This window comes from Chiloscyllium punctatum, chromosome 32, assembly GCF_047496795.1.
Source record: "Chiloscyllium punctatum isolate Juve2018m chromosome 32, sChiPun1.3, whole genome shotgun sequence".
In the NCBI taxonomy this organism is placed as follows: Eukaryota; Metazoa; Chordata; class Chondrichthyes; order Orectolobiformes; family Hemiscylliidae; genus Chiloscyllium; species Chiloscyllium punctatum.
This window is the reverse complement of record NC_092770.1, coordinates 17,690,975-17,700,828: the sequence shown is the minus strand read 5'-3', so window position 1 is coordinate 17,700,828 and position 9,854 is coordinate 17,690,975. Positions and strand designations below refer to the sequence as shown.

Sequence of the window (9,854 nt, the reverse complement as noted above, 5' to 3'; positions counted from 1 at the left end):
CAGAGAAGGTCAAGGGCATCAAATAAATCAGAATACTATTATCTGGAGGTTCCCCACATATTTTCTTGACCTAGTGGCTCACTATCACCTTCTCAAGGGCAACTATAGATGGAAGTAAATGCCAGCCTAGCTGCAGTCCATGTGTTTTAAGTACAAACACAGTGCTGTTAGGGAGAAAGTTTCAGGACCTGATGACAAAGTTGGAATAGGGATACAGTTCCAAGTCAGGATGGTGTGTAAACCTGAAGGGGAGCTTACAAGGGGATGGAATTCCCATGTATCTGTGCTAATCCCAAATGGTAAAGGCTTCGGGTTAGGAAGACTGTTGATGGAATCCTGGTGATTTTCTGCAGTGAATCTTTTGGATGGTACACACTGCTGCTACTGGGCATCCATCAGTGGGTGGAGGGAGTGAATGTTTGAGGATGTGGTGCCAATAAAGCGGGCTGCGTTTTCCAGCTCCTTGAGTGTTGCTGGGTCTGCATTCATCCAGGCAGCTGGTGAGTATTCCATCTCAGTCTGCACTGTCCCTTGTAGATGGTGGATATGCTCCTTTAACCAGGAACCAACACTGAGATCAGACATTACATCACAGAGCAGGAACGCCCACCAAGGGGCGGGGTCAGGCGGACGGGGCGGGACAGATGTGGTGGGGCGGGGCCAAAGCTGAAGGGCGGGATTTCTGCCGGAAGTGAGCCCCCGGAAGTCGCGCGTGCTCCTGTTGTCGCTGAAGGCCACGCGGCCATTGGGGAGAGTTCGCACCGGAATTTTCCGCCGCCAAGGAAACCAACTGTAACCGTTATCGTCCCTTGGAGCGGCATGAGCAGCCTGAGCCCTTGTGTTAGCTGGGTCCCCCGCGGGGTGGCCAAGGAAACCCCGGACAAGGTCAGGAATCGGGTAAAGGGGTCAGTACTGAGGGAGTGTCACACTGTCAGAGGGTCAGTACTGAGGGAGTGGGCACTGTCAGAGGGTCAGTACTGAGGGAGTGCCGCACTGTCAGAGGGCCAGTACTGAGGGAGTGGGCACTGTCAGAGGGTCAGTACTGAGGGAGTGCCGCACTGTCAGAGGGTCAGTACTGAGGGAGTGTCGCACTGTCAGAGGGTCAGTACTGAGGGAGTGGGCACTGTCGGAGGGTCAGAACTGAGGGAGTGTCGCACTGTCAGAGGGTCAGTACTGAGGGAGTGCCACACTGTCAGAGGGTCAGTACTGAGGGAGTGGGCACTGTCAGAGGGTCAGTACTGAGGGAGTGCCGCACTGTCAGAGGGTCAGTACTGAGGGAGTGGGCACTGTCAGAGGGTCAGTACTGAGGGAGTGCCGCACTGTCAGAGGGCCAGTACTGAGGGAGTGGGCACTGTCAGAGGGTCAGAGGGTCAGTACTGAGGGGGTGCCGCACTGTCAGAGGGTCAGTACTGAGGGAGTGGGCACTGTCAGAGGGTCAGTACTGAGGGAGTGCCGCACTGTCAGAGGGTCAGTACTGAGGGAGTGGGCACTGTCAGAGGGTCAGTACTGAGGGAGTGCCGCACTGTCAGAGGGTCAGTACTGAGGGAGCGCCGCACTGTCAGAGGGTCAGTACTGAGGGAGTGGGCACTGTCAGAGGGTCAGTACTGAGGGAGTGGGCACTGTCAGAGGGTCAGTACTGAGGGAGTGGGCACTGTCAGAGGGTCTGTACTGAGGGAGTGCCGCACTGTCAGAGGGTCTGTACTGAGGGAGTGCCGCACTGTCAGAGGGTCAGTACTGAGGGAGTGCCGCACTGTCAGAGGGTCAGTACTGAGGGAGTGGGCACTGTCAGAGGGTCAGTACTGAGGGAGTGGGCACTGTCAGAGGGTCAGTACTGAGGGAGCGCCGCACTGTCGGAGGGTCAGTACTGAGGGAGTGGGCACTGTCAGAGGGTCAGTACTGAGGGAGTGCCGCACTGTCGGAGGGTCAGTACTGAGGGAGTGGGCACTGTCAGAGGGTCAGTACTGAGGGAGTGCCGCACTGTCGGAGGGTCAGTACTGAGGGAGTGGGCACTGTCAGAGGGTCAGTACTGAGGGAGTGGGCACTGTCAGAGGGTCAGTACTGAGGGAGTGGGCACTGTCAGAGGGTCAGTACTGAGGGAGCGCCGCACTGTCAGAGGGTCAGTACTGAGGGAGTGCCGCACTGTTGCAGGGTCAGTACTGAGGGAGTGCCACACTGTCCGAGGGTCAGTACTGAGGGAGTGGGCACTGTCAGAGGGTCAGTACTGAGGGAGTGCCGCACTGTCAGAGGGTCAGTACTGAGGGAGTGCCGCACTGTCAGAGGGTCAGTACTGAGGGAGTGCCGCACTGTCAGAGGGTCAGTACTGAGGGAGCGCCGCACTGTCAGAGGGTCAGTACTGAGGGAGTGGGCACTGTCAGAGGGTCTGTACTGAGGGAGCGCCGCACTGTCGGAGGGTCAGTACTGAGGGAGTGGGCACTGTCAGAGGGTCAGTACTGAGGGAGTGCCGCACTGTCCGAGGGTCAGTACTGAGGGAGTGGGCACTGTCAGAGGGTCAGTACTGAGGGAGTGCCGCACTGTCAGAGGGTCAGTACTGAGGGAGTGGGCACTGTCAGAGGGTCAGTACTGAGGGAGTGCCGCACTGTCAGAGGGTCAGTACTGAGGGAGCGCCGCACTGTCAGAGGGTCAGTACTGAGGGAGTGGGCACTGTCGGAGGGTCAGTACTGAGGGAGCGCCGCACTGTCGGAGGGTCAGTACTGAGGGAGTGGGCACTGTCAGAGGGTCAGTACTGAGGGAGTGCCGCACTGTCGGAGGGTCAGTACTGAGGGAGTGGGCACTGTCAGAGGGTCAGTACTGAGGGAGTGCCGCACTGTCGGAGGGTCAGTACTGAGGGAGTGGGCACTGTCAGAGGGTCAGTACTGAGGGAGTGGGCACTGTCAGAGGGTCAGTACTGAGGGAGTGGGCACTGTCAGAGGGTCAGTACTGAGGGAGCGCCGCACTGTCAGAGGGTCAGTACTGAGGGAGTGCCGCACTGTTGCAGGGTCAGTACTGAGGGAGTGCCACACTGTCAGAGGGTCAGTACTGAGGGAGTGGGCACTGTCAGAGGGTCAGTACTGAGGGAGCGCCGCACTGTCAGAGGGTCAGTACTGAGGGAGCGCCGCACTGTCGGAGGGTCAGTACTGAGGGAGTGCCGCGCTGTCGGAGGGTCAGTACTGAGGGAGTGCCACACTGTCAGAGGGTCAGTGCTGAGGGAGTGGGCACTGTCAGAGGGTCAGTACTGAGGGAGTGGGCACTGTCAGAGGGTCTGTACTGAGGGAGTGCCACACTGTCAGAGGGTCTGTACTGAGGGAGTGCCGCACTGTCAGAGGGTCAGTACTGAGGGAGTGCCGCACTGTCAGAGGGTCAGTACTGAGGGAGTGGGCACTGTCAGAGGGTCAGTACTGAGGGAGTGGGCACTGTCAGAGGGTCTGTACTGAGGGAGTGCCGCACTGTCAGAGGGTCTGTACTGAGGGAGTGCCGCACTGTCAGAGGGTCTGTACTGAGGGAGTGCCGCACTGTCAGAGGGTCAGTACTGAGGGAGTGGGCACTGTCAGAGGGTCAGTACTGAGGGAGTGGGCACTGTCAGAGGGTCAGTACTGAGGGAGTGCCGCACTGTCAGAGGGTCTGTACTGAGGGAGCGTCGCACTGTCAGAGGGTCAGTACTGAGGGAGTGCCACACTGTCACAGGGTCAGTGCCGAGGGGGTGCCGCGCTGTCGGGGGGGGGAGGTCAGCGCCGTGCTGTCGGGTGATAGAAATTGGAAAGATGTGCTGCCACATTTGTGGAATGCTCATATTATACAGTTTGAATGAGCTTCTTGGATTATCTGACAAGTCTGCAGCAAAAAAAAAGTCACTCGTCAGTGAAGATGCAACTTAGGGAATTAGATAGGAGTTCTGATTTGCAGATGCTGGTTTTAGACTGGTGTGGACAAAGTTAAAAATCACACAATACCAGGTATAGTCCAACAGGTTTATTTGGAAGCACTAGCTTTCTGAGCGCCGCTCTTTCATCAGGTGATTGTGGAGGACACAATTGTAAGACACAGAATTTGTAGCAAAAGTTTACAGTGTGATGTAACTGAAATTATACATTGAAAAATACCTTGATTGTTTGTTAAATCTCTCATCTTTTAGAATGACCATGTTGGTTTCAGTTCGTTCTTCTGTAGATTGCAGCACATTTAAATGTTACATTCTCAGGTGTCTGTGGGCTTGACGTGTATGCTCAAACTGTCAGGACATATGTAAATGCCAGATTCATCAGCCGCACCCACAAGGTAGAGCAGAACATCACCCGATCACAATGCAGCACCATCCATGCTCTCAAAACCAATTGCAACATTGTCATCAAACCAGCAGATAAAGGAGGAGCCATCGTCATTCAGAATACAATGGATTACTGCAAGGAAGTGTACCGACAAGTGAACAACCAGGAACACTACAGGCAACTACTGGCCAATGTGACCAAAGAGCACACCCGTGAACTAAACACATTAATCAGTACTTTGGATCCAGTCCTTCAGAGTTTCCTATGTGCCCTCATTCCACGTACTTCTCGTGTAGGTGACTTCTGCTGCCTTCCAAAGATGCACAAAGCCAGCATACCAGGACGTCCCATTGTATCAGACAATGGGACCCTGTGTAAGAACCTCTTTGGCTATGTCGAAGGCATCTTGAAGCCAGTTATACAGGGGATCCCCACCTTCTGTTGCAACACAACAGATTTCTTACAGAAACTCAGCACCCACGGAACAGTCAAACAGGGAACATTCCTCATCACAATGGACGTTTCAGCACTCTACACCAGCATCCACCACAATGACGGTATCACAGCAACAGCCTCAGTACTCAACACCAACAACTGCCAATCTCTGAGCACCATTCTACAACTCATTAGCTTCATCCTCAACCACAACGTTTTCACCTTTGACAAACAGTTCATCATCCAGACACACGGACCAATGATGGGGACCAAATTTGCACCCCAATGTGCCAACATTTTCATGCACAGGTTCAAACAAGATTTTTCTATGCCGGACCTCCAACCAGCGTTATACACCAGGTACATTGATGACGTTTTCTTCCTCTGGACCCATGGCGAGGAGTCACTGAAACAACTACACAGTGATATCAACGAGTTTCATCCCACCATCAAACTCACCATGGACTACACTCTACTATCTGTCTCATTGTTGGACACCTGCATCTCCATCAAGGATGGGCATCTCAGCACCTCACTGTACCGCAAACCCACGGATAACCTCACGATGCTACACTTTTTCAGTTCCACCTGAAACATATTAAAACAGCCACCCCGTATGGACAAACCCTAAGCATACACAGGATCTGTTTCAATGAGGAGGAACATGATGGGCACCTGGAAGTACTCAAGGATGCCCTCATAAGAATGGGGTACGATGCTCAACTCATCGACCGCCAGTTCCGACGTGCCACAGTGAGAAACCGTAATGACCTCCTCAGGAGGCAGACACGAGTTGCAACCAGCAGGGTACCCTTCATTGTCCAGTACTTCCCAGGAGCTGCAAAACTGTGCCATGTTCTTCGCAGCCTGCAACACATTATCAATAAGGATGAGCACCTCACCAAGACCTTCCCCATACCTCACTTCTCACCTTTTAAACAATCACCAAATCTCAAACAGATCAGTGTTTGTATCAAACTGCCCAGCTTTCAGGACAACACCATACAATCTTGTCACAGTGGATGCTGCAAGACGTGTCAGAGTGTATACACAGATACCACCATTATGTGTGGGGACACCTCCCACTATGTACATGGCAGGTATTCATGCGACTCAGTCAACATTGTCTATCTCATACGCTGCAGTCAAGGATGCCCTGAGGCATGGTACGTTGGCAAGACCAAGTAGAGGCTACAGTAATGGATGAATGGACACTGCACAACAATTAACAGACAGCAGTGTTCCCTCCCAGTCAGAGAACACTTCAGCACTCCAGGACATTCAACCTCGCACTTTTGGTTGACTGCTCCACAACGGACTTCGGGACAAGCAACGATGCTGAGTGGCTGAGCAGAGGCTGATAGCCAAGTTTGGTGCCCATGGGGCTGGCCTCAACTGGGACCTTGGGTTCATGTCACACTACAGGTGCCCCCACTGCACTATACAAGGGAACCTCAATTATCAGAACGAGATGGGCGGGCACTATTTCATTCGGATAATCGATTATTCGGTTAATCAATTTAATGCCTTTCCTCTGGGGTTCGGAGTCTGCTTGGAGAAGCACTCAGTACATGAGACCCCGCCACTAACACTGTCCAGCACCACCCACTGCCCCCCAGCACAGAGCGCGTGATCCCCTGTCCCCCAAAACCCCATCCAACCCCCACTGCCTGCCCCCATCCACCCCCCGCACCCCCCACCAGGGCAGCCGGACTGGACACCACCAATAAGACTGCTGCTGCTGCTTTGTGTGGTAAGTCTCCAACTAGCACGCACGCGCACACACCCACAACTTGTTACTGCAACTTTTTGACAGATTCCAGGACAGTGTTGGAGAGATTATCTGAGGAGGGGTTTGAGAAGGTGGGTGGGGATGCTGTTAGAACTCCTCTGTAGAATTCCAGGGAAACTGTGGGGAGAGAGAGAGGGTGCGTGGTCAGTCATTAAACAGACACAGTCTTTAAATCACGAAGCAAAAGACGCGACCACTGTTGGAAACACGTCTTTCATGTCGTGTTTCTATCAGGACCTCGAGATCTCCTTTTGGATAATCCAATTTTTGGATAATTGCTATTCCGATAATCGAGGTTCCTCTGTGTAAGCACAGACAGACACATGCAGACGGGTGCACATGCACATAGACCCTTTCTCATATGCTCACACATGCACCCTCCCACAGACTTATACCCCATTACACTCTCACACATACACACTCTCTCACAGACACTCTTGACACCAATTGTTAAAGTTCGCTTGAGAATGTAACTTATTAAAAAGAAGTTTTACGATTTACATATGAAAGAACTGATACCAACATGGTCCTTCTAAAAGATGAGAGACTTAACAAACCATCTGGTCTTTTTCAATATATAATTTCAGTTGCATTACACTGGAAACTTTTGCTTTAAATTCTGTGTCTTACAATCTTATTCTCCACAATCGCCTGATGAAGGAGCAGTGCTCTAAAAGCTAGTGCTTCCACGTAAACGTGTTGGACTATAACCTGGTGTTGTGTGATTTCTAACTAAATAGGATTTGTAATTTCTCTGGACTTAAAATTTTTGTAATGGGTAGCATTGGGAGATAGTTTGGTACCTTTTTTACTGTCTTCTATATTTAGACAGCTTATAAAATTTATTTTCATGTAATTCACTTGTAGTAGAAAATCAAATTTGTGTGAACATGCCTGCAAGTAACTGTCATGTTAGATAAAGAATAAAGCACATCTCTCAAGCTAGGTTTAATTCTGGGATTTAATTTAACCAGTTGTACCATCAGCAGGATTATAACACATACCCGAGAGTTATTGGAGCTCTTGATCCTGGAGCCTGCTGCTGGGGATTTCTCAGGAAACAACCAGTTTCACTTTGCTGGTTTCAGAATGCAGGGAAATGCATTAAATGTTTGATTTCTTCCTGCCGTGGAATCCTGATGTCAGGGCAAGTTATTTTTCCAATGTTAATAATTTCAGTAAATTTTCATTTCTAGGTGACTCTGAATAAGGAGGAGTTGCAGCAATTAATCCTCGATGCAAGAGAAGAATTTGAGTAAGTTGCAATCTTCCCCTTCTTTATTGAAGAAAGGATGAAGAATGTTGGTGTTTAGCTACCAGCCTTTAAGGTGTGGCAGCCAAACAATGGTAAGTGGCAGAATGAGTGAGGTTTTCAACTGATAAACATGCTCAATATTATGTGTTTATTTCCAGTGATCAGGAGGAGGATGAGGAAAAGGCAGAAGGAGGGAATGAAGAGGAGTTGATGGATGGAACAGACAACCTTGCCTCGAGTGATTCCAAGACACCAGAGGAGGGAGAAGAGGAAGACAATGACAGTCTGGCAGAATACGATCTTGATCAATATGATAAAGAGGATGGTGAGTGTCAGAGAAGGAGGTAATGCCAGCAATCGATCTGTGTCGGCTGGTAAAATCACAGTAACATTGTTTATCATTTCAACTGTTGAATCAACCACAGCACTTCAGCCTCCATAAAATTCCCATTTCAAGCAGGTAAGTTTTTCTGCAAGGCTTTTGATGCTTTCGTCTTGATCTATTTGAGAGCAATTTATTTCTTGATTTATTTTGCACGAGAAATCTTAACAAATTGTTCTCATTTGCTGCTCCTCTCCTAGATCTTATTCCAGGAGTTGAGCAAGGAGGTTGCTCAAACACTAGCAAAGATCTTTGCTTCCTCACTCTCCATGGGAATCGTACCAGAGGATTTAAGGGAGGCAAATGTTGTTCCTCTTTTCAAGAAGGGTAATAGGGAAATCCCTAGCAATTGCAGACCAGTCAGTCTTATGTCTGTGGTCAGCAAGGGTTTGGAAAGAGTTGAGGGTTAGGATTTATGACTATTTGAAAATGCATGGTGTGATTAAAGGCAGTCAGTGTGGCTTTGTGAGGGTCAGGTCATGCCTCACAAATTTTATTGAGTTCTTTGAGGAGGTGATGAGACAGATTGACTAAGATTGAGCAGTGAATGTGGTGTACATGGACTTCAGCAAGGAGTTTGAAAAAGTTCCCCATGGTAGGCTCATTCATAAAGTCAGGGGGTATGGGATACAGGAAGATTTGGCTATCTGGATTCAGAATTGGTTGGCTGGCAGAAGGCAGAGACTGGTTGCAGATGGAAAGTATTCTGTCTGGAGGTCGGTGGTGACCTGCATGGCTCTGTTCCTGGTCCTCTACTCTTCATAGTTTTTATAAATGGCTTGGATGAGGAGGTTGAGGGGTGGGTTAGTACGTTTGCATATGACACAAAGTTGAGAGGTACCATTGATAGTATAGAAGGCTGTTGCACGCTGTCGCGCGACATTGACAGTATGCAAAGCTGGGCTGAGAAATGGCAGATGGTGTTCAACCTGATTAGATGTGAAGTGATGCATTTTGGAAGGTCAAACTTGAATGCTAAACATAGGATTAAAGACAGGATTCTTGGTAGTGTGGGGGAACAGAGGGATTTTCGTAATCAAGTGCATAGATCCTTCAAAGTTGTCATCTAAGTGGATAGGGTTGTTAAGAAAGCATATGGTGTTTTGGCTTTCATTAACAGGGGATTCAAGTTTAAGAGCCACGAGGTTTCGCTACAGCTCTACAAAACCCTGGTGAGACAACACTTGCAATATTGTGTCCAGTTCTGGTCACCCTATTATAGGAAAAATACAGAGGCTTTGGAGACTGTACAAAGGAAGTTTACCAGGATGCTGCCTAGACTGGAGGGTTCCTCTTATGAGGAGAGGTTGAGTGAGCTCGGACTTTTCTCTCTGGAGAGATGGAGGAAGAGGGGTGACCTGATCGAGGTGTAAAAGATAATGAGAGGCATGGATTGAGTCAAGAGCCAGAGACATTTTACCCTGAGCAGGATTGACTGCCACAAGGGTCATAGTTTTAAAGTGTTAAGAGGAAGGTATCGAGGAGATGTCAGTGGTAGGTTCTTTATGCAGAGAGTTGTGAATGCATGGAATGCATTGCCAGCTGTGGTGGTGGAAGCAGAGTCATTGGGGGCATTTAAGCGACTGCTGGACAGGCACATGGACAGCAGTGAATTAAGGGGATAGTAGGTGTTATTTTAGATTAGGACTAACCCTCGGCACAACACTGTAGGCCGAAGGACCTGTACTGTGCTGTATTTTTCTATGTTCTGTCTTGGCTTTCCTTATC

The 9,854-nt window shown here is 49.9% G+C and overlaps 1 protein-coding gene across 2 annotated transcripts in view; it reads left to right on the top strand.

Moving 5' to 3' along the window:
- Window positions 1-680: 680 nt before the first annotated feature.
- Window positions 681-9,854, top strand: part of pwp1 (PWP1 homolog, endonuclein) — a 43,613-nt gene continuing 34,439 nt past the window's right edge. Inside the window, exons 1-3 of one of the 2 annotated variants that reach the window (XM_072551780.1) lie at window positions 681-885; window positions 7,686-7,744; window positions 7,903-8,069. In XM_072551780.1, the coding sequence (XP_072407881.1) occupies window positions 820-885; window positions 7,686-7,744; window positions 7,903-8,069 (292 nt within the window). In that variant the 5' untranslated portion in view covers window positions 681-819. The remainder of the gene's footprint in view (window positions 886-7,685; window positions 7,745-7,902; window positions 8,070-9,854) is intronic. The other variant, XM_072551779.1, reaches the window with a different exon arrangement.